The 27872-nt window shown below is 28.6% G+C and overlaps 14 protein-coding genes across 14 annotated transcripts; 9 read left to right on the forward strand and 5 right to left on the reverse strand. All coding sequences in view use genetic code 12, as the record gives it.

Moving 5' to 3' along the window:
- Positions 1 to 33: 33 nt before the first annotated feature.
- KGF54_000110 (uncharacterized protein) lies at positions 34 to 2523 on the reverse strand (the record flags this gene model as incomplete). The annotated part of the gene is made up of 1 exon (XM_051761432.1): positions 34 to 2523. One exon carries the CDS (start codon positions 2521 to 2523, stop codon positions 34 to 36), a length of 2490 nt encoding a protein of 829 aa, XP_051622725.1.
- A 343-nt stretch (positions 2524 to 2866) lies between these two features.
- KGF54_000111 (uncharacterized protein) lies at positions 2867 to 4393 on the forward strand (the record flags this gene model as incomplete). The annotated part of the gene is made up of 1 exon (XM_051761443.1): positions 2867 to 4393. One exon carries the CDS (start codon positions 2867 to 2869, stop codon positions 4391 to 4393), a length of 1527 nt encoding a protein of 508 aa, XP_051622726.1.
- A 102-nt stretch (positions 4394 to 4495) lies between these two features.
- LPD1 (dihydrolipoyl dehydrogenase) lies at positions 4496 to 5974 on the reverse strand (the record flags this gene model as incomplete). The annotated part of the gene is made up of 1 exon (XM_051761454.1): positions 4496 to 5974. The coding sequence occupies one exon, from the start codon at positions 5972 to 5974 to the stop codon at positions 4496 to 4498; it is 1479 nt and encodes a 492-aa protein (XP_051622727.1).
- Positions 5975 to 8660: 2686 nt separating this feature from the next.
- PTP1 (tyrosine protein phosphatase) lies at positions 8661 to 9707 on the forward strand (the record flags this gene model as incomplete). Its single annotated transcript, XM_051761465.1, has 1 exon — positions 8661 to 9707. One exon carries the CDS (start codon positions 8661 to 8663, stop codon positions 9705 to 9707), a length of 1047 nt encoding a protein of 348 aa, XP_051622728.1.
- Positions 9708 to 10022: 315 nt separating this feature from the next.
- On the forward strand, positions 10023 to 10634 carry KGF54_000114 (uncharacterized protein; the record flags this gene model as incomplete). Its single annotated transcript, XM_051761476.1, has 1 exon — positions 10023 to 10634. The coding sequence occupies one exon, from the start codon at positions 10023 to 10025 to the stop codon at positions 10632 to 10634; it is 612 nt and encodes a 203-aa protein (XP_051622729.1).
- A 460-nt stretch (positions 10635 to 11094) lies between these two features.
- Positions 11095 to 12936, forward strand: SSB1 (Hsp70 family ATPase; the record flags this gene model as incomplete). Its single annotated transcript, XM_051761487.1, has 1 exon — positions 11095 to 12936. One exon carries the CDS (start codon positions 11095 to 11097, stop codon positions 12934 to 12936), a length of 1842 nt encoding a protein of 613 aa, XP_051622730.1.
- A 109-nt stretch (positions 12937 to 13045) lies between these two features.
- RIO2 (protein kinase) lies at positions 13046 to 14320 on the reverse strand (the record flags this gene model as incomplete). Its single annotated transcript, XM_051761498.1, has 1 exon — positions 13046 to 14320. The coding sequence occupies one exon, from the start codon at positions 14318 to 14320 to the stop codon at positions 13046 to 13048; it is 1275 nt and encodes a 424-aa protein (XP_051622731.1).
- Positions 14321 to 14439: 119 nt separating this feature from the next.
- Positions 14440 to 15555, forward strand: KGF54_000117 (uncharacterized protein; the record flags this gene model as incomplete). The annotated part of the gene is made up of 1 exon (XM_051761509.1): positions 14440 to 15555. One exon carries the CDS (start codon positions 14440 to 14442, stop codon positions 15553 to 15555), a length of 1116 nt encoding a protein of 371 aa, XP_051622732.1.
- Positions 15556 to 15584: 29 nt separating this feature from the next.
- On the reverse strand, positions 15585 to 18038 carry DCP2 (decapping enzyme complex catalytic subunit; the record flags this gene model as incomplete). Its single annotated transcript, XM_051761520.1, has 1 exon — positions 15585 to 18038. One exon carries the CDS (start codon positions 18036 to 18038, stop codon positions 15585 to 15587), a length of 2454 nt encoding a protein of 817 aa, XP_051622733.1.
- Positions 18039 to 18202: 164 nt separating this feature from the next.
- KGF54_000119 (uncharacterized protein) lies at positions 18203 to 19051 on the forward strand (the record flags this gene model as incomplete). The annotated part of the gene is made up of 1 exon (XM_051761531.1): positions 18203 to 19051. The coding sequence occupies one exon, from the start codon at positions 18203 to 18205 to the stop codon at positions 19049 to 19051; it is 849 nt and encodes a 282-aa protein (XP_051622734.1).
- Positions 19052 to 20081: 1030 nt separating this feature from the next.
- On the forward strand, positions 20082 to 20441 carry RPS20 (40S ribosomal protein uS10; the record flags this gene model as incomplete). Its single annotated transcript, XM_051761543.1, has 1 exon — positions 20082 to 20441. One exon carries the CDS (start codon positions 20082 to 20084, stop codon positions 20439 to 20441), a length of 360 nt encoding a protein of 119 aa, XP_051622735.1.
- A 1056-nt stretch (positions 20442 to 21497) lies between these two features.
- KGF54_000121 (ATP-binding cassette bilirubin transporter) lies at positions 21498 to 25895 on the forward strand (the record flags this gene model as incomplete). The annotated part of the gene is made up of 1 exon (XM_051761554.1): positions 21498 to 25895. One exon carries the CDS (start codon positions 21498 to 21500, stop codon positions 25893 to 25895), a length of 4398 nt encoding a protein of 1465 aa, XP_051622736.1.
- Positions 25896 to 26252: 357 nt separating this feature from the next.
- KGF54_000122 (mitochondrial pyruvate carrier) lies at positions 26253 to 26666 on the forward strand (the record flags this gene model as incomplete). The annotated part of the gene is made up of 1 exon (XM_051761565.1): positions 26253 to 26666. The coding sequence occupies one exon, from the start codon at positions 26253 to 26255 to the stop codon at positions 26664 to 26666; it is 414 nt and encodes a 137-aa protein (XP_051622737.1).
- An 81-nt stretch (positions 26667 to 26747) lies between these two features.
- KGF54_000123 (uncharacterized protein) lies at positions 26748 to 27770 on the reverse strand (the record flags this gene model as incomplete). Its single annotated transcript, XM_051761576.1, has 1 exon — positions 26748 to 27770. One exon carries the CDS (start codon positions 27768 to 27770, stop codon positions 26748 to 26750), a length of 1023 nt encoding a protein of 340 aa, XP_051622738.1.
- Between the last annotated feature and the right edge of the window lie 102 nt (positions 27771 to 27872).

Here is a 27872-nt window from a genome sequence, read left to right on the forward strand (position 1 = left end):
TAAAAAAATTAAAAAGTAATTACAAATTAAAAGTTATGTTCTTAATGAATCAGTTGATTTTCTTCTTGGATCTAATTTTGATGGGGTTGAATTTATACTATCTGTAGAAACTTGATCATCTAAAAGCATTGAACTTAATCTTTTCTTTTTTGGTGATGTTGATCTTTTTAATTGAATTGGTGATTTTGTTGGGGTTGGTGGTGGTGGAGTTGATAATGTTGATTTTGGTTTGATATTTTCTTTTTCATTAGATGGTGATTCGTCATGTGGTGGTTCTTCTTTGACTTGAGGTGGTGGTGGTTGTGAATTTGGTTGTTGTTGATGTTGATGTTGTTGTTGATTATCTTTGTGTTTTACTGCACTTTTCAATCTTGATTCTAATCTTGATCTTGATTTTGCAGCTAATGATTCTGTTGGTTTTATATCTATTGGAGGTTTTGTTGGAGTTGTAGTTGATGATATTGAGTTATCTCTACTTACTGGATTACTTTTAGTTGATCTTGTTGATGATATTCTTCTTAATTCATTAAATATAGTTTCTTTATTTTGAATTAAATCTTGTACAAGATTAACTGGATGTTTATCATTTAAATGTTGTTTTTGGTTAGTGTGTTCATTGAAATGTTCAATTTTAGGTCTTAGTAATAATTTACCAAATTCTAGACAAATTAACAGTTGTAAATTTTTTGAAGATGATTTATCTTTTGATCCAATTATAAGAATCAATCTTTTTAAATGAGTTAATATAGCATCTAATGTAGCTAAATTACATTTTGGTAATTCTGATAATACATTTTGTAATCCATTGATACGAGAATCTTTTTGATTTATATCATTATAATTTAAATATAAAAGTTTTATAACATCATAAAAACTACTTGGAATTAATGAATCTGGTAATTCTAATAAATATAATTTTAATACGTTTGTAATGACTATGGGATTAGTTTTGGATAATATTTCATTAATTTTATTAGCATCATCAATATTATTAAGTTGTGATCTTAATTGATGAATATTTGTTAAATGAACTGGTTGAGTCCATAAATGTATCCTTTCTTCATCATCAGTTAATTCAGGGTATACATGATCTAAATAACTTAATATACATTGTATCACTAATGGTACAATTTTTTTATCTAATCTTGATTTTACATTTAAATCAACTCCAAAAGTTTGTTTAATATTTGATTCATAATAATTATCATATAATGTTACTTGAGGTTTAAAATATCCTGTTGAATAATTTTCAATTAAAAATTTTAAATCATTCTTTGGGTTAATTGTTTCTTCAATTAATATTAATTCTTGAGAAATATCTTGAATTTCATTAGTATTTGTATAAAAACTTGCAATAAAATCATAAGTTACTTTTTTAACTGCTTTTAATCTATCTAATTCACATTTTTGCATAAAAGTTAAATGATCCATTGCAATTTCTTCAAATTCACATCTCAATTGATCCAACTCAACCACTTTTTCGAAATATTGAAGATCTAAATATTTAACATCATTAACTAATTTAGGGTATTGAGTTTTATCATTATAATCTATACTACTTACACCCATTGCTTCTTTTACATCATCGAAATTAAATTGTCCAAAACTTTTTGTGAATGCTTTATCTTCTTCTTGATCATTGAGTTTTATTTGTGCTAATGTAAACGCTTCTGGTTTCCATTGATAATAAAATTGTGATGAATTTATAAATGTCTTATTAATTGGGTTTATATTTTTGATAAAGTTATTATTAATTAAATCTTGTCCAAATTTTTCTGCTTTCTCGAGGTTTTTTTCAACTTCTGTTACATTATCTAGAACCCATTGAGTTATTGAACTTCCAGTAGATACATTTTGATAAGTCCCCAATATGGCAACTTTATGTGATATTCTAGGTATACCCATTAGCATTTGTTTTATTAATTGTTCAACTTGTTTTGTATTTAATTCAGCTTGTGTAAATTCAAAACTACTATCTGGTTCATCTTCCTCGGTTTCATTTGGGGTATAAAAATTAATTTCATCATTTAATTCTTCTTCAGTATAATGATTTTTAAATTCTTCGAGTAATCTACATTTATTGAAATATTTTTTTTGTAATTTATCAGTCTGTGATTGAACATTTTTCAACTTCTTATATTTTGAATTTAATGTAGTTATTGAATAATCAACTCTTTCTTCATGTTCACCAACCCATTTTTCAAAAGGTTTTAGAACCATATTTTCAATATTCTCAGCAATAACTAAGTGATAATCACCTTGTTTTGAAAAATTATCTTGTAGTTTAGTGAATGAATTCTTGATAGTTGAAACATAATCGTCATTAAATTGTCTTTTTGAAGTCGGTTTTATGTCTGAATGAATTGATTGTAATGATGAACCATATATAAGTTCCAGTTCCATTCTTTTTTTAAATAACACAATATAATCATTATTTTCATTAATACCTTCTTTTAATTGATTAAATAATATTTGAAACCCCAGATTATAATCATAAGACCAAAAATTTTCAGCAAATGACATTATAATTGATTGTTCTTAACTAAAGTGATTGTGATGCTAAAGTGATGAAACCCGAATAATATAATAGAGAAATGAAGATTAAATGAATGCAATGAAAGTTGGGTTGAATATGAAATTAAAAATATAAAAAAATTTGGTTGTCAATTGAAATTCTGATTTGAAACTTTTAAAGTAAACAAAATAATTTCTCTGTTTTCTCTCTTTATCGTGTTAGTTAAAATTTTAGTGCGATTTGGTAGCATTTGGTGTGGTGCGGCTTTATAAAATATTTCTAGATCCATTCAAAATTCTAATGATTTTAGAATAAACTTGATTAGAGACAATTAGTTCTCAAATTCTAACAATGTTAAGATATATACCATTCAAAAGTCTGACGAGGCTATCAATACTAAATAAAAGACTTTTTGCAACAAATTACCCAGAAAAAAATCCAAAACAACCACAACAAAAAGATATACCCCCACATAAAGATGGATTATATTTTGGTAAATTTACAAAACAAGAATATGAAGAAGCTGCAAAAATAGTCAAACAACAAATACAAAAATTAGAACAAGATATAAAAGGAGATCATAATTTACGTGAAAATATTGGGAAAATTGCTCAATTTCCAGAACAAGGTCCATCCCCCAAGCAAATCACAAATTTAACTGATTTTTTCAGACAAACTATAAAATTAACTGGTGCTATTCCATTAAGTGCTTATATGAGACAATGTTTAACTCATCCTGATTTTGGTTATTATACAACTAGAGATCCATTAAATTTAAAAACAGGGGATTTTATAACAAGTCCTGAAATTTCTTCAATATTTGGAGAAATGATTGGAGTTTGGTATTATAATTTATGGCAATTACAAGAACAACCTACTACTATAAGATTTATTGAATTTGGTCCAGGTAAGGGAACATTGATTTATGATGTTATGAATACTTTTAATAAATTTGTACGTAGTGTTAGTACTGTTAAACCTAATATTGAGATATTAATGATTGAAGCTTCCAAAGTATTAAGGATGGAACAGTATAAGAAATTATGTAATGAGACACAAGCTTTTGAAACAACTGATGAAGGACATAACACATCAGTTACTAAATGGGGTAATTCTATAAAATGGATAGATACAGAGAAAGCAATCACACAAGAATCAGACGTAACAAATTATATAATAGCTCATGAATTTTTTGATGCATTACCTATAAAATCATTCATAAAACAAGAAGACGGGTGGAGAGAGTTGGTTGTGGAACATACACCTAGTGTCAACAATGATCAATTAAAATTAGAAACTAAACAAGAACATCAAAATGATCCTTCATTAGATACTGAATTCCACTTAAGTATATCACCGAAAGAAACTCCTTCTTCAATGATACCCAAAATAAGTGCTAGATACAAAGATTTACCCGTAGGTTCAAGAATTGAAATATGTACTGAAGCTGAACTTTTTATAATGAAAATTGCACAATTAATAAACAATAAGACTGGAGCTGCACTTATAATAGATTATGGAGTAGTTAATGAAATACCAGAAAATTCATTACGTGGGATCTACAAACATAAATTTGTATCACCATTTTATAAACCAGGAGAAGTTGATTTATCAATCGATGTTGATTTCACTAATCTTAAAAATTTAACTGAAAATTTAGTTGAAATACAAGGTCCCGTTACTCAAGGTGAATGGTTACATAATATTGGAATTGGGTATAGGATTGATTCATTACTTAAACAAAATTCAGATAACGAGGAGTTGCAAGATAAAATTTATGGTGCTTATAAAAGATTGGTTGATGATGAAGAGATGGGAAAAGTATATAAATTTATGGCTCTTTTGCCAAAAGGTACAGCTAAAACTATTGGATTTTAAAGGTACCAAAGTCCAAAATTTTATAGAGATTTTGTATATAATCATCAAATTGTTCAAAAATGAATATATATTAATTCCGTCAATAAAAATTATCTATTTTCCTTAAAAATTAATTGGTTTATCAAAAGTTCCCAAAGCAGCTTCTTTAAAAGCTTCAGATAAAGTAGGATGAGCATGACAAGTTCTTGCAATATCTTCAGTAGAAGCACCATATTCTAAAGCTAAACCAGCTTCAGCAATCATTTCTCCAGCATTTGGACCAATAATATGAGCTCCTAATAATCTTTCAGTTTCTGCATCAGCTATAATTTTAACAAATCCATCAGTATCTAAATTTGTTTTAGCTCTTGAATTAGCAATAAATGGGAATTTTCCAACTTTATATTTTATACCTTTTTCTTTCAATTGTTCTTCATTTAATCCAACCCAAGCTACTTCTGGATGAGTATACATTACTGAGGGTATATTTGCATAATTAACATGTCCATGACCCTTTTTGATATATTCTGCTGCTGCTATACCTTCTTCTTCTGCTTTATGAGCTAACATTGGACCAAATGTAACATCTCCAATTACTCTAATATGATCATGTTTAGTTTTAAATTGATCATCAATTACTAATCTTCCTTTATTGTCTTTTTCTAACCCTGCTGCTTCTAAATTTAAACCTTCTGTATATGGTCTTCTACCAACAGCTACTAATAATACATCAGCTTCTAAATCTTCTTTTTTTCCAGATTTAGCATCTTCAACTTCAATTTTAACTACATCTCCTTCTCTTTTACCTGATAAAACTTTAGTACCAGTTTTAATATTTAAACCTTGTTTACTTAATAATTTTTGAGTAGTTTTAGAAACTTCAGCATCCATACCTGCACCAATTGAATTTTGAAATTCCAATACAGTAACTTTTGATCCTAATCTAGCATAAACAGAAGCCATTTCTAATCCAATAATACCACCACCAATTATAGCTAATCTTTCTGGAATTTCTTTTAATGATAATATACCTGTTGAAGTAACAATTCTTTCTTCATCAACTTCAATACCTGGGAATGGAGTTGGTTCTGAACCAGTTGCAACTATAAAATTATCAGCTTCTACTTCAATTGGTTCACCACCTTCAATTGGTTCAACTTTTACTGTTTTTTCATCAACAAATGATCCTGTTCCTTTTAAATAATCAATTTTATTCTTTTTAAATAACATTTCAACTCCACCAGTTAATTGTTTAACTGATTTTTCTTTAGCTGCCATTAATTTCCCAAAATCAACTCCAACAGTACCATCAATAGCAATACCTCTATCTTTTGCTTCATGTTGAACTTGATGTAATAAATGAGTATTATTTAATAAAGATTTTGATGGAATACAACCAACATTTAAACATGTACCTCCTAATGCTCCTCTTTTTTCAATACATGCAGTATCTAAACCTAATTGAGCTGCTTTAATAGCTGCAACATAACCACCTGGTCCTCCTCCAATAACTACAACATCATATTTTTTTGTTGATGCAAATCTAATAAATTGTGATAATTTTGTTGAGTTTTGTGTGATTGATTTAACTGATCTTAACATTGTTGTGATGTATTGTTATATTCAGTAGTATTGATTGGTTGGAATAGTTAAAAATTTGAGTTTATAAATATCTCTTCTATTAAAATGAAACCAAACTAACAAATTGAATATTTCAATCTTATATAAAAAGAAAAAAAAAAATAATTATTATTTATTTATCAAATTAAATAATCTCAATAATTATATATAAAATTTGGTAGCATTTATTTTGCGCAAACAGAAGTCCGAGAGAGAGCTTAACAAGTGCAAATTATTGACCCGGTTGATTTAATGAAGTAAAATATTACACCCGGAGAGATAATAATTAAGTGAAACAAATAGGTTGATGATCTGAAACATAAATAAAAATTAGATTTGAAAATTTAGTGTGACTCTAGATGATAGAAGCTCTTATCCGGAGTTAGTGTAGCTCAAGAGAACATTATTTCGAATATATCTTACAAAGCTTTTGCCAGAAAGTATAAATAATCTTAAATAGAGAATGACTTGTAGATTGTAATTTCTCTTTTTCCTACACTAAAATCTGAACTGGTGAGCTTGAATCGCTCAATCAAGCTGAGTTGACAAATAAAAGATTATTATTAAGCTTTAACTCCGAGCATAGTCATAAGTAATTGAATGTTGTTGTTCAATTTTTTAAACCACAAATTTGATAATTTATATTTGGCTGCAAAATTTAAAAAAATTTAAATAATAAAGAAGAGAGAGAGAAAATAAAAAAAGATGACAGATAAAATATTTTTGCAACTTAAACTCCGGAATTTTATTAAATAATTTGAAACATATTTAATTATACTTTATATAGTTGATAATAAAGTTATATGTTATCACTTCACAAAGGAAAGGAGATCCTTTCAACGATTTTTTGGTCTAATATAGTAAATGCACTTGAGAATGCTTTTAGCTGTATGTTCATCTCAACTCAACAATAAACGCTTTCTCATGCTTTTTGCTTCGATGATAGAATCTTCCCTGATATACTGCGTTTTCTTATAAAGCACTCGTTTTATTCAGTCAGCTTCAAACAAATTAGGTAATTTCCACTCTCTAAAAAAAAAACAGCAAAAAACATCAACAGAGCTAATTAAAGCCCGACGCGGGACTCGAACCCGCAGCCTTGAGATTAAAAGTCTCACGCTCTAGCCGATTGAGCTAGCCAGGCAAAGTAGTCAGTACAATTACTCCAAATCATTCAATTTGTAGCCAAAAAACATGCTATGTCTAATAAGTACTCTTAAAAGCACGTAGTATACATGCTGTTTATCACATGAGTTTGACAGATTTTACACAAAATTGATGTTAACTTGCCGTATATTTCAAACTATTCTTTAAAATATTTTTTAAACCTGGGTTGAATTGGTCTTGTTTTAAATTGTTTGATTAGTGAAAATTCTGTAAACTAATTTTATCATTATGGCCGTAAGATAACTTATGGTCGATTTTTGAGACCTTATTATATCATCAAAATTGTAATGTTTTCGCATTGAAACGTCACAAATATTGATTATTCATTCTCGTTAGGTTAAATAATTGCATTTAATGTAGCAGCCAATGACCTCCAAGATTGAAGTACTAGTCAGTCAACAAATGAATGTCGACTTTAAGTTTGAGCTGTAATTTATAGAAAATCTCCCCTAAAAACAATCAAGTTTATAGATTCACACCAATCTAAAATTTATAATATTCTTATTATACTGCTGAACCTTCACATGTCTTTAGTCACAAAACAAAACAATGCAATAGCTCTTTGATGTGTATTTTGAAAGCACATTCTAATTTACTCAATTACATATCGAGTTTTATAAAGGTGAAACTATGTTATTCTCGAGTCTTGAACTTATAAAATCTACTAAACGAGGCAGACCATCCTTGTGTTGAGAGATCATAGTTATTGGTTTTTAAAGAAAGAGTAACGAGTCAATATGTCTTTGCAAATAGAGAAAGATCAAAATGCAAAGAATCTTTTACGTGAGGATGTTCAAATCAAATAAAATGTAAATTGAATGGTGTGGTGGGGAACGAACGAACAAAATAAAGTTATTTAGCGTATTTCGGGGTTTAAAAGTTTAGTGCTAATTCGAGAACCACGTTTCGAGAACTATGTCAGGGATCAAACTAGCATCAGTTCTAGCTAGTTTTCAATATCTGTGCTCTCTTCAAGGCTCTGAACAAAGAGGTTAATCTTAAAATTGCCATCGAATAAGATCAGAAACTAACAAGTAAAATATGAAATTATAGTAACTTTAACCATTCATCGACGGCTACGAATTTAGAAAAATAAATGATACGATAATATTTTAAATCATGAATTAAATTAAAAAAGAAATCATAGTTTTTAGCTTAAACTATTCCGCAGACTACCGCAGAAACTTGGATCTAAATACCAACTTTATTTTAAATATATATATTTCAATCTATAATTCTTTATCTAACTTTTGAAAAAAAAAAGTTGAGTCATATCATCATTTCTTTTACAATTAATCAAATTTATATTTAAATCTAACTACAGTTATTGAACTGATTATTAATTATCAGGAATTAAGGGGGTTTTCATTCTTCTTGTACTGCTTAACAATAATTAAGATCACAATAATAAATAAGATAAAAAAAAATTAGTAAAGAGATCAGAAAAGCAATTTCTAGAAATCCAAAAATGATTACACTGCAACTACTTTCATTTAATAGAATGAATATTTTTAAAAAACCAATAATACAGATTAATAATATAGGGAATAGTAATGGTAAATCACTAAATAATCAATCACAACAACAACAACAACAACCGATTCTATTAACGATAACGCCACAAGAAATTCGAAATAAATTTGATGAATTAAATGAAGTTGAATCAAATAGAATAATTGAAGGTTTAAATAGTCCAACAACTTCCATTTGGTCATTAACTGCTGCTATATCAAAACAAAACAAGAATAGAAATAGATATACTAATGTAACGCCATGGAATGAAACAAGAGTCAAATTACCAATTAAACAAGATTCTTATTCTGATTATATTAATGCATCATATATTAATTTATCTACTTCAAAAAATTCCATGAAAAATTCATATATTGCATGTCAAGGACCATTAGACAATACTCGTAATCAATTTTGGTCAATGTGTTTTAATGAACTGGAAAAACAACAAAATGATATCGGAATAATAGTAATGGTTACTCCCTTAATTGAACAAGGTTTAGTGAAGTGTGACAAATACTGGCCTGAATTAGGTGAGAAATGGTCATTTGGTTCTAAGAATTTAGAAGATGGTTTAATTTATGATGATTTAACTGTTGAAAATATAAATGAATCATATGATGAGAATAATGATTATTTATTAACTGAACTAATATTAAAAAGTGGATTAAAACAGAAGAAAATATATCATTTCTACTATTATAAATGGGCAGATGCAAGAACTCCACCATCTTCAATACCACTACAAAATTTATCTAATCACATAAATGAAATAAAACAATTAGATGAACAAAACCCACCAGTACCCATAGTTCATTGTTCAGCAGGAGTAGGTAGATCAGGTACTTTTATGGTTTATGATCATTTATTTAAAAATAAGGCAAAATATAAAGAAATTTTGAAATCAAATCCAACAAAAGACCTAATTTATAAGACTGTTTTCCAATTAAGAACTCAAAGAATGATGATGGTTCAAACTGTTTATCAATATAATTTCTTATATGACGTTGCTAGAGATATTTATAATAATGAGTAGAGCTCAATTTTTTAATTTTTTAATAATTTAATTTAATATTTAATAACTAATTTTTAGACTATTTATATAAACATAAATACGATAATTTACAACAAATACAACATGTTTGATTTTTTGAATTGATTTGTTTGGTAAGTGTAAAATGTTTTCGTTGATAATTTTTTAATTTGTATGTAAAAATAAATTTGGTTGCAAAACTGAAAAATTAATAATAAACAGAAAAGTCAGAAACTTTTACAACCAAAAATATGAATTATTTCTACTATCAACAATTCTATTTTTTATTCATTCCAATGATTGTTGGTTCAATTACTCATGGAGATTCAATCAAAAATCAACTCATTTATTCTTCAAGAAGAGCTCAAATTAAGTTTAATAAGCGAGTCTAATTTTTTAACACAATGGTTGCCAAAATTATTAGTAACTACTATGGAATTGAAAAATTTATTTTTTTATCTAGTAAGTCATAATTTGGTTATTGTAAATTCTGACTCCAGAACTGAAATTATTTTCAAAAAAAATAAAAGTTCACCGAGTATATATTGGGAAATTGCATTTTTATCATATTCAATTGAAATATTACGAGTGATTTTGCGGGTATTGTTGCAACAACAAAATTTTTTATTGTTTAAAGGTTCAATTGAAGATTGTTTTAATTTAAGAGGCTCTTTCATTAATCCTGGAATTATTAAAGTTGAAAGTACTTCAATTGATATGTTGATCGGTAACTTAATGAAATGTACAAAAGATGAAACATTATTTGATATTCCACCACTAAGTACAATACCACAACCAGCTAAAAAAACTGAAACAATCAAAGAATCAGTAACTGATGACTTCATTGAAATTAGTATAAAATTAAATTCAACTCAAGTAACAAAAATACTCGGTCATCAAGGTCAATTAATAAAATCAATTAGAATTTAACTGAAATGTTGGATTAATATTGAAAATGTTTATGACTATTCAAATATTGTTAATAAAAGGAGAAGAGATTGGAAACAAATTGTTACTATTAGTGGTAAACAATCTAATGTTCAAATCGTACTTGATGAGTTTGACAAAATTTTGAATCAAGAATAATGGAAAAGGTTAATGTCAATTGATTCAATTGTTGTTAAAATGGTTGCAAAAAAAGAGAAACATGTGGAGTTCAATCAGTCAGTTAAAATGTACCTGTATAATAATTTTAATTAAATCATCATCTCAGGGCAATGCTACCAAATCATTTTGTTTTGTGGAATTTTTCACCGGTTTGAAAAATTTTTCATTTTCTTTTCTTAAAAATTTATTTAGTTTTTATTAAAATTTAACCCTTACCAAATTTTTTTTTTTTTTCATATTAATACAACTTTATTATTCAAATAATAATAACAACAATAACATAATGGCTGACGGTGTTTTCCAAGGTGCTATTGGTATCGATTTAGGTACTACTTACTCATGTGTTGCTACATACGATTCAGCAGTTGAAATTATTGCAAATGAACAAGGTAATAGAGTTACTCCATCTTTTGTCGCTTTTACTAGTGAAGAAAGATTAATTGGTGATGCTGCTAAAAATCAAGCTGCTTTAAATCCAAAAAATACTGTTTTTGATGCCAAAAGATTAATTGGTAGAGCTTTTGATGATGAATCAGTTCAAAAAGATATTAAATCATGGCCATTTAAAGTTGTTGAACAAAATGGTCAACCACAAATTGAAGTTGAATACTTAGAAGAAACTAAAACTTTTTCACCACAAGAAATTTCATCAATGGTTTTAACTAAAATGAAAGAAATTGCTGAAGCTAAAATTGGTAAAAAAGTTGAAAAAGCTGTTATTACTGTTCCAGCTTATTTCAATGATGCTCAAAGACAAGCTACTAAAGATGCTGGTGCCATTGCTGGTTTAAATGTCTTGAGAATTATTAATGAACCAACTGCCGCTGCTATTGCTTATGGTTTAGGTGCTGGTAAATCAGAAAAAGAAAGACATGTTTTAATTTTCGATTTAGGTGGTGGTACTTTTGATGTTTCATTATTAAATATTACTGGTGGTGTTTTCACTGTTAAAGCAACTGCTGGTGATACTCATTTAGGTGGTCAAGATTTTGATACTAATTTATTAGAACATTTAAAAAAAGAATTTCAAAAAAAAACTGGTTCAGATATTTCAGGTGATGCAAGAGCTTTAAGAAGATTAAGAACTGCCTGTGAAAGAGCTAAAAGATCATTATCATCAGGTACTCAAACCACTGTTGAAATTGATTCATTATTTGATGGTGAAGATTTCCAAGCTAACATCACTAGAGCAAGATTTGAAGATATTAACTCAGCTTTATTCAAATCTACTTTAGATCCAGTTGAACAAGTATTAAAAGATGCTAAAGTTAATAAATCACAAGTTGATGAAGTTGTTTTAGTTGGTGGTTCAACAAGAATTCCAAAAGTTCAAAAATTATTATCAGATTTCTTTGATGGTAAACAATTAGAAAAATCAATTAACCCAGATGAAGCTGTTGCTTATGGTGCTGCTGTTCAAGGTGCTATTTTAACTGGTCAATCAACTAATGATGAAACTAAAGATTTATTATTATTAGATGTTATTCCATTATCATTAGGTGTTGCTATGCAAGGTAATGTCTTTGCTCCAGTTGTCCCAAGAAACACAACTGTTCCAACTATTAAAAGAAGAACTTTCACCACTGTTGCTGATCATCAAACCACTGTTCAATTCCCAGTCTACCAAGGTGAAAGAGTCAACTGTACCGAAAACACTTTATTAGGTGAATTTGATTTAAAAAACATTCCACCAATGCAAGCTGGTGAACCAGTCTTAGAAGCCATTTTTGAAGTTGATGCTAATGGTATCTTAAAGGTCACTGCTGTTGAAAAATCAACCGGTAGATCAGCCAACATTACTATTTCAAACTCAATTGGTAGATTATCAACTGAAGAAATTGAAAAAATGATTAATGATGCAGAAAAATTCAAATCATCAGATGATGCATTTGCTAAAAGACATGAACAAAAACAAAAATTAGAAGCTTATGTTGCATCAGTTGAATCAACTGTTACTGATCCAGTTTTAAGTGCTAAATTAAAAAAATCAGCTAAAGATAAAATTGAAACTGCTTTATCTGATGCTTTACAAACTTTAGAAATTGAAGATTCAAGTGCTGATGATTATAGAAAAGCTGAATTAACTTTAAAAAGAGCTGTTACTAAAGGTATGGCTACTCGTTAAGAAAATTATGTATTTAAAGATTTTTCTGTATAAATAATGAAATAAAATAATTAAAAACATTATAAAATAAATCGAACTGAAGAAATGATTGTAGTGACAATTTATTTATCTATTCATCATCTATTATATAATTACCTAGTTTATCCATTTTTAATTTCTGATTACCAGCTGATAAAGCAGCTATGATTTTTTCATTCTCTTCATCATCTTGTTTTGGTTCTTCAAAATCCTCTTCATCATAATCTTCATCCTCATACTCTTCATTTTCATACTCTTCGTCATCTTCATCATCTTCAACCTCAGATAAATCATCGCTCTCATCAGTAACTATTCTCATCCCCAAAACAGCTTTTTCCAAATCTTTATCTTCTTTATTCCCCGTTGTCTTTTTAGCAAACCCCGAAGCTTTAACTTCAACATCCAACAGTTTTTCCCTTACAACATCTCTTTTAAAATTAGGATAAGCATACTTGTATCCATCACCATATCCATCAGTATCATACATTGTTGAATCATGTTGTGGATCATATTTAAATTTTTTTTTGAAAAAATCTCGTATTCCTTGAACATCTCTTTGAAAATATTCTTTTGCGTCTATATGTTCTATTGATACACATTGTGGGAAATCTATAACTACGAATTCTCCTTTATCTATGGGATTTTTGATTAAGATATTAAATTCATTGAAATCACAATGAATAAGACCGTAATTGGCTAATTTTACTATAAATTTCATTAATTCTGAATATAATTTTTTGTAATCTAATTTACCTAAATTTGAACTGTTCAAATGTTTCATTGGTATACCTTTTATCCATTCCATCATTACACAATGTCTTGAATAATCAAATGGTTGAGGAACATTAAATCCATTATTATATAATATTTCCATAAATTCATATTCTTTAGCTGCTGCTAATCTCGACAAGTACATCCAATTTGAAGTTTGCTTGTTTTTTAAATAATCTCTATTATTCTTTACTGTCTTAAACGAAGTTCTCCCCAATCTATGAACTTTTAAAACTTTTTGTTTACCTTGTGGATCACTAACTGAAAAAATATCAGATTCTTTACCAACACCAATAGTTGAACCAACTGAATACAAAGTATCTCTGTTTAGCATAGATTTCAAAGCTAAATAATCATACCCATTATAAGTCAATCTAAACCCATCATACTTGGCATTTCTCAATCTACTTATCAACTTTAATTTAGCTAGATCTCCAATACATCTTTGTGTACCTGATGGTGATTTCATTCCAGATATTGAATGTATCATTGGTGTTGGAACTAGTTCATGATTTCGAGAACCTATTTCTACTGCTTGTAATACTTTAAAATCATCCGAGGTTAAGTACCTCATGTGAGAAGTATCCAATTTCATTGTGAGTTGGTGAAGTGAAGTAAGTTTAATAAGTTTAATTGATATCTCATCTATTAAATATTTTTTGTGTTTCAGATTTTATTTTTCAATTTCTGGTTTCAAAAATAATCTTCAAATGAATGGGGAAAGATAAAAAGAGATCAAAAAGACATAAATTTAATAAAAAGAAAGATGAATTTGAAACATACGAAAAGAAATTATCAAAACATGGTCAAACAGATCTGAATTTCATAGATACATCATTTCAAGTCTCTTCATATCCATGGACAACAATAGAACATGTATTAGATCCACCAAAAATTAAAAAATTAAAATCATTAAAGTACTTATGTGCTAATCAAATATCTTTGAATTGTTCCAATATCAATGAGTCTTTGTTGAAATCTTTACCTTGGTCAATTTGGAGACCAGTCTGGAATTGTATTTTAAGAAATGGGAAGGATACCATTGAGATTTTTATAAAATTTAACAATGTTTTTGGATTAAGATCTGACTTTAAAAATCATAAAACTAGACTGTTTATAAACAAGAGGGATGAAGCAGTTTTACTAAATAGTATACCTAATGGTAACAAACATAGAATTGAAACAATTTTTAATAATGTACCTATTGTCGACGTTGTTTCAAAACTTAATTCGACTATGTCAAAAATAGTACTAGATTTATCTCATTTGAAGGAATTTAAAAGAGAAGATTATTTCATGCTTTTTAACATTTCAAGTCTTATTTGTTTAGATCTAAGCAATCATCAGGTTGATGATTCATTTTTATCGAACTTAAGAACTTCAATCTACCATGGGAAGCTAAACAAACTTATAATGATGAAATTAGTGAATACAAAAATTACGAATACTGGGATCCTAAATTTTTTAGAGTTAGATTCCAACATTAAATGCATTGAAACAAACATAATGATTAAAAAAGAGGGTTGGTTATTAATGAAACCACAAGCACAATATCATTTGACTTTAGGATTATACGTGCTACAGGATATGTTCCCAGATTTCAATTTCTCAAGCCCAAACATAATCGACCTTATGATTATCAACAAATCATACCCGGCACCATTAGACCTATTATGGAGTACGAGAAATAAAATATCAGCTAGAGGTTACGTCTACGTACGAGATCCAAATTTCAAACCCAATACCAAAGTGGAAGAAGAAGAAGAAGTACCACAACCTAAAAAGCGTCAAAAATTGAAAATTAATGCAAATGAATTTTTTTCTATATAGGCTAGATACTGTTTGTAACTTTTTTAAGTTCATGATTTCCCACGATTTAATAATGCTAATAATCCTTTCCCTTGATCGTTACTCTGAGAAAATAACCCGTTTCCCTGGTCGTTACTTTGGGAAAATAATCCAAATGGTTTTGGTTGTTCTTGTTGTGTATTATTTTGGGCAAATAACCCTAACGGTTTTTGTTGTTCTTGCTGACTGGTGTGTTGTGGAAAATTGAATTGTTGATGTGGTTGTTGTAATGGTTGTTGTACATGCTGAAGTGGATTATGCGCTTGTTGAATAGAACTTTGTTGGGGTGGTTGATGCAATTGTGGTAATGGATCATGTATTTGTTGTAATGGTTGTTGTTTTAATATTATTGGATCAACAAGATGATCAACATCTTCTTCATCACTCTCAATATCAAAATTTTTGTAAGTTTTAGTTAAAAATTCATCATTTTCAAAATTATCATCAAAATCTTCAAAATCTTCAAAATTTTCAAAATTTTGAAAATTGTTTGATTGTGGTGGTTGTTGTTGTTGTTGTTGTTGTTGTTGTTGTTGTTGTTGTGAGCTCCAAATGTCTGGAAATGGAGATATTGGTTGATTGAATTGTTCAACACTCGCCAAGATGTTTGGTGATGTTGTTAAATTGGGGGAAGGATCTTTTTTACCCCATATTTCTTTATTGGTAGTCTCTGATGGTTTTCTAGTTAACATATTTAATAATTTGTTTGCCGATGATGATGTTGACGATTGTAGTGGTTTGGTTTCTGTAGTGGTTGGTTTTTTCAATAAGCTTAAAAAGTCTTTTGTTGGTGATACTGCGTGTTGGGATTTATCATCTTCTTTCTTGAGTAATCCTAAGAATCCATTGTTTGGGTTCTTGTGTTGGTCATCTTGTGGTGTGTGGTTTTTACGTAAGAATCCAATTAATTGTTCTGATGCAGCTTCGTTTTTTAATGGCTTGATTGATTGTGACTTTGGCAGTGGTGGTAAGTCATCTTGAGCTTTGTTAGACTCAATTTTTGTGACATTATTAGTAGTTTCGTCGATGTTTTCATTACTATTATCAATATTGTTATTATTGTTATTTTGACCTAACAAATTTAATAAATCTCCTGAACTTTTGTTATCTGACCTTTTAAGTAATTTGATCTTCTTACCAACTGCTGGTTGTCTTTGATATGATGATCTAATAGATTCTTCGATTTCGTTAGATGGAATTTGACGCAGCGATGTTGTAGGTCTTTCTAATTTAGGTAATGATGCTGGTTCAGGCAGTGATTCCACTACTGCTTCTTCTTCTATTTGTTGTTGTTTCTTTTTTGGGAAGACACTCAATAATTGTTGAGCTCTTGATCGAATATTTTCTGAATCTATTGATTTCTTTTTTTGAGTTGTATGAGAATCTTCTTTTTTCTTTTCTGATTTTGTAGTGGTTAATATTGATAATAATTCTTTTGAATTTGTTGAAGGTTTTCTTAAATTTTCAGGATTTGGTGCAATTGGTTGTTGATAAAATTGTTGATGTTGATGATGATGTGGTTGTAATGGCACATTGAAAAATGGATGTTGTTGATGATAAAATGGCATTTGATTTTGTGGAATGGGAACATTTATCATTGATGAAGGTTTTATTTCTTCCTTGTTGGCAACTTTTTGTAAAATATTTAATAATTCTCTACCTGCATCTGCATTTTCTACTGGTTTATTTAATCCCATTAAATCTTTTAATTTTAATTCTACTTGTAACATTATTTCTTCCTCATTTAATACACCTTGATTCTTGCTGATCCATTTCAACATAGGTTTTATAATTGTTTCAACTATGAAAAAATTATTTGGATTTGATTTAATTTTCTTTTGTACTGTTTTGATGTCAAACCATTTAATCTCTGATATCTCAAATCTTGCCAATGGTTCAAATTCAGTATCTTCTGATACATTCTTAATTAAGAATATTTTATAATTTTTACCCCTTATAGTTCTTTCAACATAATCATTATCTTTAATTAATTCTCCACAATTAAACCCAATTTCTTCTTCAGTTTCTCTTACAGCACAGTCAATATCACTTTCATCTTTTGAAATTTTGCCTCTTGGAAATGACCAAGTATTTGATTCAGTCCCTTTGACCAATAATATTTTGGTTAAATCTTTATTAAATAAAGCAACTCCTCTTACTGGAATAGTACTTTTATATTTCCCAAATCTTGATAATGCTTCAGATGGATCACCCCACTTCCATATTAGTGGACATTTCTCCAATATCTTTGTTGAAAATTGTTTCATCTTTAATGCTGGTAAATTTGGATTTAATTGCCGTACAAAATCTAAATAAAACCAATGAGCTTCTTCAACTTGAAAGAATATTCTTTCAATTGATGATAAATCTTCTTCTGGTACATTAACTAAAAATCGTACTATTAAATCTTCTAGTACATGATCCAATGTCTGATTGGCTAGACCATTTCTGAGTTGTATTGACATGATCCTTGGTGATGGTTGTATATTGATTCTATGACTTCGTTTTGATGTTTTTCTATTCTAAAAGAGATCAACAAAAAAAAAAATGTTTAAGAAACGAGTACAATTTAACACTACCATTAATATTCAAAGACTAGATCAATATTTATTCAATCAATGTTTATTCAATGAAAAGTATAAGACTATTTACCACATCTTCGAGAAATTTCAAATTTCTAAATACTATAAAAGAAGTATCAAAACCACCACAATCATCATCGCTTGAAATAACAAGACCAATAGGATTATCCAAACCAGTATTATTAAATCATAAATTATCAGATACTTATTCCTTAACCAACATTATACAAGAATTATTTGGGGATCAAGCAAAAGAAAGAAGACAAAAAAATTTAGATTATGATTTAAAACATTCACCAATATATGAAGCAAAATCTTTTGAAAATACGAAAGGTAAAATATTTAAACCTCCGATATCTTGGTTCAAACAAGATAAATCTTTGTTCTTTCCTGATTTCATTGCAAAGACTTTGAATGGGAAACAAGAAAGTTTGTATGATGTTTTGGGTAATAAATATAGTATTGTTAGATTATTTTCATCAATCACTGGAGATAAATGTACGAGATCATATTTTGATTATGATGGTAAAGATTTATACTCAAAAGATTATTCCACTTTTCAAAAACAATTTCCAAATTTTCAAATAATAAATATAAATATGCCAACTACTTGGATAAAAGGAATTGTAACAAATCTTTCCTTATCAAACCTCAAAAAGATAATATCACCAGATAGATATAATAAATATTTCATACTACCAATGCATATTTTACCTCCAGATATAAGAACAAAATTACATTGTGATAATCAATGTTCTGGATATATATATATTTTAGATTCTCAAGGTAGAATTAGATGGGCAACTAGTGGTTATTCAACTCCTGAAGATTTAGAATTAATGTGGAAAGTTGTGAGAGGTTTGGAAAAAGAAGCTTTGAGGAATGAAAGTGCATAGTTGGTATTTTAGAATCTGTATATATTTGTAAATTAAATTCATCATACTAATAAAATCTTAACTTTTCAATGTAATACAATTTAAATTTATTTTTATCTTGTTTCAAATAGTTGCAAAAAAATCTGGTGCACAAATATTTAATTTTGTGTAACAAGAACAAGAACATCTCGTAAATTGAAATTTGATAATTAAAAAATCAAAAACGTATCATCAACAACTACTTCACTTTCTTTTTTGAAACATCCCATCAGTGTTTTCTTTATCACTTCGGGTGAAACGAATAGTTTTAAAATTTTTTACTTACTTATTTCAATGGTATGTTCAGTTTATTAAATAATGCTCAATCAAGTTATTATGATGAATTTTTCAATTGGGAATCTCTCTGACAATCCAAAAACTTCAAACTGGAGAAAACCATTTATTAATTGATATCTGATTATATATCTGAGATGGGCATTTAATTATTAGAATTTTTTATTTACTAACTAAATCTTAAATAGAATTAAAAGATTGAAAAATGTTTTACGGTCATGACTATGACAATTGGCTAATTCATTGCCATGCATAGCCCAAGTTCATGTTTGGCACGAAGCATATCATTAGTTTTGAGAATCAGTGTTGATTCTGTATTTTGAATTTTGTTAAATGCAGTGTTTTGTTGCACCGCTTTATCAGCTCGTAACATTTATACGCCATAAAATTGACAAAAGCAATTGCTAGAACGCAAGCTCTTAATCGAAACTCGTACTAAAAATTTAAATAGTATTTATGATAGTTATAACCCTAAAAATAATTTATACACGTGATTAGAATCACATGATTTTAGAGATGTTTCAGATGAAATAAAGTATGAACCGGATGTTGAAAAACGTGACAAGTCTTCAAATTCTCGTAAATTTTCCAAATTTTTCACGCACCAAACAATTCTCTTACAAACAGAACAAAACAAAAATTTTTCGGAACCAGTCTAAATCTTGATCTTTTCTTTTCTTTCTTCAACAACGTCAACTATAATCACGTATAATCAAAAATGTCAGCTCCAATCAACAAAGAAAAATTAGAACAAGAACCAGAACAACAAATTCATAAAATTAGAATTACTTTAACTTCAACTAAAGTTAAAGAATTAGAAGCTGTTTCAAATAATATTATTAGAAATGCTACTTCAAACAATATTGTTAAAAAAGGTCCAGTTCGTATGCCAACTAAAGTTTTAAAAATCACTACTAGAAAAACTCCAAATGGTGAAGGTTCTAAAACTTGGGATGCTTATGAATTAAGAATTCACAAAAGAGTTATTGATTTACAAGCTCCTGCTGCAACTGTTAAAAAAATTACTCAAATCACTATCCAACCAGGTGTTGATGTTGAAGTTACTATTGCTGCTTAAGTTTACTAATTAAGACTTTTACTTTTTACTGTCGGAGAATTAACTTTGAATTTTTGTTTGGTTTCAAATATTTTTTAAAGCTTATTTATTGAGAAAATTCATTATGGGAAATAACATTTGAAGTCTGGCCCTCTAGATGCGCCGTATTAGCTAAAACTATACTGACGTTGTTGACGCATTATCAGCGTTTTGACGAATATTGTTCCTCATTTTTAAATGATATTTTTTTGTTAATATACTATCAATATTAGATTTATAATTTTTGGAATTAAATTTAGAGAAAGATGATTAATTTTTATTTTGGTGTTAAGGAATATAGTCTTATGATTTAAGTTTACTTTGTAATTAATTAATATATACACAATTCAATTCATTTTGATTCACTGATTTTGTAGATTCTATAGATTTTGTATTTGTTTTCTTCTAAATTGGATTGTTTCAAACTTGAAAAATTGCACAAAACTTGAAGATCTGAAACTAGACCAAAATTTACTTTGATACTTCAAAATTTTGCTCTCACTAGATAAGCATTGATTATCTCGATGAATTAGCAGTTCAAAAGCATGCACTGGTAGCTTCAAAATCATAGGAAGAATGTAATGGATGTAGTGTAGTTTAAAGCGTCTTCAATGTTCTATGGAATACCGAAATCATAGTATTGGGCAAATGATTCGACATAAAATTTGTATTATATCATCTAATTTTTTGTCACAAATTATTAACAAGGTCTTAGTTTTGACTTTCGTAGAAATTTATTCATTGGAATAGCTCTCAACTAGATGAAAATGACTCTTCAAAAGTATAGTATTAAAAAGAGAGACGGATTTAAGATGACCAAAATAAAAAAAAATTTAAATCCTGTTTTATATGGACACAAGTTCAAATCATGTGACACAAAAATTGAAAAATTAATACGGCACAATTAATTTTTCAAAAATATAACAATAACAATTACAAAGAGATAACTAACACATTACTTCGTCAAGGAATATAAATAGGTTACCCAATGTATCTATAAATTTAAAATAAGATCAAAAGAGAACAAACAACAGAAAGATGGTAAAATTATACCCAGAATTAAAATGTGGGTTTCATTCAATATTGGAACCAATGGCGCCAAATAATGTCAATGCATTTAATCCATGTTTTTTATTATATACTATATCAATATTGGGAATATGCTTTTTGCTATGGGGTATATCTACATATAACGAATTATTTAAACAAAGGAGATATGGTAATTTCTCGCTAAAAAGTGTTGGGTTCAAACAATATTTCAAACTTGCCTTTTTAATGATTGAAATTTTTTTATTTTTGTATTTATCTAGTTTTATTAGCATACATGAAAGATTGGCTGATCAAAAAGTAATAGCATTTGGGTTGATTAATTTAGTGTTATTATTTGTCATACTACCTTCACAAATTTTGGAAACTTCATATTCATCTGTTCAATTAAGTATATTATTGATTTTTTGGCCATGTTTTACTGTTCTTGATATAATGGTTTATTTTCAAAATAATTTCACTTCATGGGTGATTATTCAATATTCCAATCCAGTTATTGAAGTTTTACTTATTTTAAATTCGATAAATATTTTCATTATGGAGTATTATTATTATAAACCTAATTCTGAATTGATTAAAGAGTACAAAAAACAAGGAGAAGGTATTAAATTAGAGGAACCAAATATTATCCAAAGAGTAACATTCACTTGGATGAATGAGCTTATAGTTAACACGTATAAGAATAAAACCGTCACTAATGCAGAATTACCCAATAGTCCAGAAGAAATAACAACATCTTATGCAACCAAATTATTAGAATCTCATTGGACTGGTGGAAATTTATTCACTAGTATATTAAAATCCTTTGGTATTGGTTTACTTATTGCATTCTGGTATGAAATTATTGCAAGAGCCTTGAACTTTGTTAAACCTCAATTATTAAGGTATTTTATTTTATTTTTCACTATTCCTAACCCACCTATACTAAGAGGGTTATTAATATGTCTTGGGATATTTGCCAGTACTGTTTTTCAAAATACTATGAATAATAAATATATGTTACGAAATTTAGAGAATAGTTTAAATATTAGAAGTTCATTAACTTCTTTAGTTTATAAAAAATCATTAAACTTGTCTAGTGAAAGTAAATCTAGTTTTAATTCAGGTGATATAATGAATTTAATGTCAGTTGATGTCAACAGAATATCATATGCTATGTTGAGTATAAGTGCATTATTTTATACACCATTTGATGTGATAGTTGGATTAATTTCATTATGGCCGTTGTTAGGTTCATCAACATTAGCTGGGTTTTTGGCAATTGCATTAATCGTCCCCATCAACGCTGTTTTAGTTAAATATATCACCAAAATGAACAAACAACAAATGAAATTAAAAGACCAAAGAACAAGTATAATAAACGAGATATTAACAACTATAAAAAGCATTAAGTTGTATGCATGGGAAAAACCTATGCTTGCTAAATTATCAGAAGCTAGAAATGATAAAGAACTCAAAAATTTAAGAAAAGTTAGATTTTTCAACCAGTGTTCGAATTTTATTTGGTCTATGATTCCTATAATGATGAATTTGCTTTGTTTTGGATGTTTCGTATTAACTCAAAAAAAGCCATTGACTTCAGATATTGTGTTTCCTGCTATAACTTTATTAAATTTGATCTCATCGCCAATTTTGGATTTACCTGACACTATTAATTCTTTAATTGAAGGGAAAGTGGCATTAGATAGAGTTAGGAAATTCTTGGTATGTAAAGAGCTTGATGAAAATTTAATAACTTATGGTGGTGATAAAGCAGTTGAGATAAAAGATGCTTCATTTTATTGGAAAAGAGATAGTTATAAAGATGATCAACAAGAGGTACCACATGCTTTAAAAGATGTCAATTTTGAAGTTAATAAAGGAGATTTGGCATGTGTTGTTGGTAAAGTAGGCAGTGGTAAAACATCATTATTGTATGCATTATTGGGTCAAATGATCACAGTTGGTAAACACCCAATAATTAATATTAATGGTTCTGTAGCTTATTGTGCACAAAGTCCATGGATTATGAATGCATCAGTTAAAGAAAACATTTTATTTGGTCATAGATACGATTCTGAATATTATAATTTAGTTATAGAAGCCTGTCAATTAGAACAAGACTTAAGAATATTACCAGATGGTGATGATACTCAAGTTGGTGAAAAGGGAGTAAGTTTATCTGGTGGTCAAAAAGCTAGGTTATCCATTGCAAGAGCAGTTTATGCTCGTGCAGACATCTACTTGTTGGATGACATTTTGTCTGCTGTTGATTCTCATGTTGGTAAAAATATTATTGAAAAAGTTATTTCGAAAAATGGTTTGTTGGGTTCAAAGACAATTATCTTATGTACTAATTCAGTTCTGGTTTTAAAATATTCAGATAGTATCACGATGATTGAAAATGGTCATATTGTCGAAACTACAACATACAAGGAAGTAAATGAACAAAGTCATCCACAATTGTACAACTTAATCACAACGTTCAGTAAAAATGAGGAAGAATCATCACCAACACCATCAGATTCTAGTGAAAGCCTCGTGGAAACAAAACATAGAAGAGCAAGTATTGAGACATTCAATTGGGACCCTTTACAAAAACTATTGCCAAACTTAAAAACGGGCCAAACTCAAGAAACTAGTCAAAAGGGGAAAGTTAAATGGGATGTTTACGTCACGTATCTCAAAGCATGTTCTATTCCAGGTATTTTCATATGGATCTTTGTTTTATTATTATCTAATTGTTTATCTATTGGTAGTAACTATTGGTTGAAACATTGGACTGAAGAAAATTCCGAGTCGGGATCAAATCAAAACATCTGGGAATTTTTAATTATATATGCTTGTTTGGGAATTGGTGCTACTTTTATGATGGTTACAAGATCATTAATTATGAAACTATGGTTGGGTATCAACGCGTCCAAAAAGATTCATGATGAAATGGCAATTAGAGTTTTAGGATCGCCTATGGAATTTTTTGAAAGAACTCCTGTTGGTCGTATAATGAATCGTTTCACTAATGATATAAATAGAATTGATGATAATATACCAAATACTTTTGCTGGATTTGTTGCTCAAATAATGAGAACTTTTTTGAATTTAATTGTTGTCAGTTTGGCTATACCTGCTTATGCTATTGTTATTTTGGTATTGGGGTTAATTTACTACTATTATGAAACTTATTATGTTGCTATTTCTAGAGAGTTAAAAAGACTAGTTAGCGTTTCTAGATCCCCCATCTATGGTCATCTAGGTGAATCTTTAAATGGTATAGATACTATTCGAGCTTATGGACAAGATGAAAGATTTAAATTTATAATGAACAAGATCATTGATTTTAATTTAAAATCTCAATACATGCTTACATCAATAAACAGATGGTTATACTTCAGACTACAAGTCATTGGAGGACTAGCAGTATTATCAGCTTCAATAATGTTAATATCAACTACAAAAACATCAAGTCCTTTAACTTCATCAATGGCGGGCTTTTTAATGACATATGCATTACAAGTCACTGGTTCCTTAAGAGTGGTTGTTAGACAATCAGCTGAAGTTGAAACTAGTATTGTTGCTGTGGAAAGATGTCTTGAATATACTGAGTTGAAATTGGAGGAACAACCTATAAAGAAAATTGTTCCACCTTTAAATTGGCCAACTAATGGGGAAATAACGTTTAATAATTATTCAACAAGGTATAGAGAAAACCTAGATCTTATTTTGAAAAACATCACATTATCTATAAAACAAAATGAAAAAATCGGAGTTGTTGGTAGAACAGGAGCTGGTAAATCTTCCCTAGCATTAGCTATATTTCGTATAATTGAACCAGTTGACGGTCATATTGAAATAGATAATTTGAATACTAGTCTAATCTCATTATTTGACTTAAGACATAGATTAGGTATTATTCCACAGGATTCTCAATTATTTCAAGGTACGATTAGACAAAATTTAGATCCTTTTGGGTATTACAAAGATGAAGAGATATGGAAAGCCTTGGAGTTAGCTCATTTAAAAGATCATGTTACAAAATTACAATCAGAAGATGGTAACAAGTTGTTATGTAAAGTAGACGAAGGAGGTTCGAATTTTTCTCAAGGTCAAAGACAATTAATGTCACTAGCTCGTGTCCTTCTTAAAATGAACAATTCACAAATCTTACTAATGGATGAAGCTACTTCAAGTATCGATAATCAAACAGATAAATTCATTCAAAAAACTATACGTTCACAATTTCAAAACAAAACCATCATCACTATAGCGCATAGAATCGATACTATTATGGATAGTGATAAAATTATTGGGTTAGATCAAGGTGAACTAATTGAATTTGATACTCCTGCTAATCTTTTGGAATCAAAAGAAGGTGTGTTTTATGGGTTATGTAAACAAGGTGGTTATTTATAGATTGCATTAAATATTTCTGTATATTTATTCATTTGATATTTAATGAAAGTTTTTGATTATTTATTCAAATTTCAAGAGATGTTGATCAACGATGCGCTACAATGCTGACGAATATCATCTTACAAATAGACTTTGCTTAATATTATTGATAAGTGTTATCCTTTGACCTCAAAACTAGTTGAATTCTTATCGGTTATAAACTAGAAAGTTGTAAAAATATAATTCCGCTTAACCCCCCAAAACGAAAAAATAAAAAAATTCAATAAAATTTACTCCGATAATATCATCAACATTTAACCAAACCAAATCACCAAACTACATATTCAAATACTAATACACACACTCACATCAATTACAATGGCATCAACAGCACAACACGCATCCAAATTTACAAAATATTTAAATTCAGAAACAGGACCAAGAACAGTTCATTTTTGGGCACCAGTTTTTAAATGGGCATTAGTTATAGCAGGTATAAATGATTTACAAAGACCTGTTGAAAAATTAAGTGGAACTCAACAAATAGCATTATTTGCAACTGGTGCTATATGGACAAGATGGGCTGGATTTGTTATTAAACCAAGAAACCCACTTTTAGCATCTGTTAATTTCTTTTTAGGTGCTGTTGCTGGTTATCAATTGATTAGAATTGTTAATTATAGACATGATTTAGGTGATTCTCCTATGCAAGTTTTTAAATATATTTTGAATGGTGATCCTTCTAAACAAGAACAAGTTACTAAACCTGTTGCAATTGAAGCTAAGAAATAGAATTAATGAGAGTTAAGAAGATGAAGTAGAGTATTTGAGGTGTGTCTTGGGGTATTTTTTACTTAAATTAATTATACATATTCAACTATCAAGTAGCATACCATCGTCATCGTCATCATCAGGAGCATCAGATAGTTCAGATAATTCAGAACTTATTGTTGTGTTTTCTGATTGCTTTATTTCCTCTGGTTCTTCATTCTCTTCACCTTCTTGTACATCCATTTCTTCCTCCACTTCTTCTTCTTGTTTTGCTTCTTCTTCATCTACATCTTCAGCTTCACTTTCTTCTATTAATGCTTGTTCTTCATGTACGTAATCTTCTTCTTCCTCATGTACTTCTCTATTTCTTCTATTTTCTTCATCTCTTTCATCCTCCAGTTCATCATCCTCATCTTCTTCTTCTTTAGCTTTTGAATCAGCGTCTTTAATTTTTTCAACTCTTTCCACAACTTCTTTGAATTTAACATCTAAAAAGTTTTTCAAATTATTATCTTCTTGAATCCAAGTTCTGTTACCTCTTTCTAATTTCGATTTTATAGATGTCAATATTTCCAATATGACTCTACTTTTGATCCTTTGCTTCAATTCTAAATTGATTAAATTTCGAATTATATCGATGTCTGGGAATAATAATTCAGTATCTTCATTTTTAGAATTCAATGCAAATAATTGATTTAATCTTATATTTTCAATTGGTTCCTCCGTGTTGATAAATTTTTCACTTATTTTAATTAATTTTTCATTATTTGATGCTTGTATAGTTTTAACATTGACTGCAAACTCAGGTAATTTTAAAGTTGATGATAATTTTTCATATACTTTTGTAGTTTCATCTAATTTTTGATTTGCTTTTGCTATTTCTGATACTGTTTTATTATAATCTACTAAATCGTTATTTATATAATTCTTTTTAGTTTCTATTTCCCAGTTTTTGTATTGTTGGAAAGTTCGTTGTAATTTAACTGAATCTAATATGAATTTTTTCTTGATTGAATTTAATACTGTTGTATCTAGTGACTCTTTGCTTGCTAGCCTCTGATTGTAATCATTTAGCTCTTGAATACTTTTGAAACTATCCTCTAGTATTGCTTGGAAATTTTCCATTTGATTTGTAGCTGAAGTTTGTAATTTGAAGTTGGTTGATGTAAATAATATGAAACAAAATAAATTTATTTTTCAAATCAGATAAACAAAACAGAATTACAA

Source organism: Candida jiufengensis (genome assembly GCF_024610255.1).
Source record: "Candida jiufengensis strain CBS 10846 chromosome Unknown scaffold9, whole genome shotgun sequence".
NCBI classification, from domain to species: domain Eukaryota; kingdom Fungi; phylum Ascomycota; class Pichiomycetes; order Serinales; family Debaryomycetaceae; genus Lodderomyces; species Lodderomyces jiufengensis.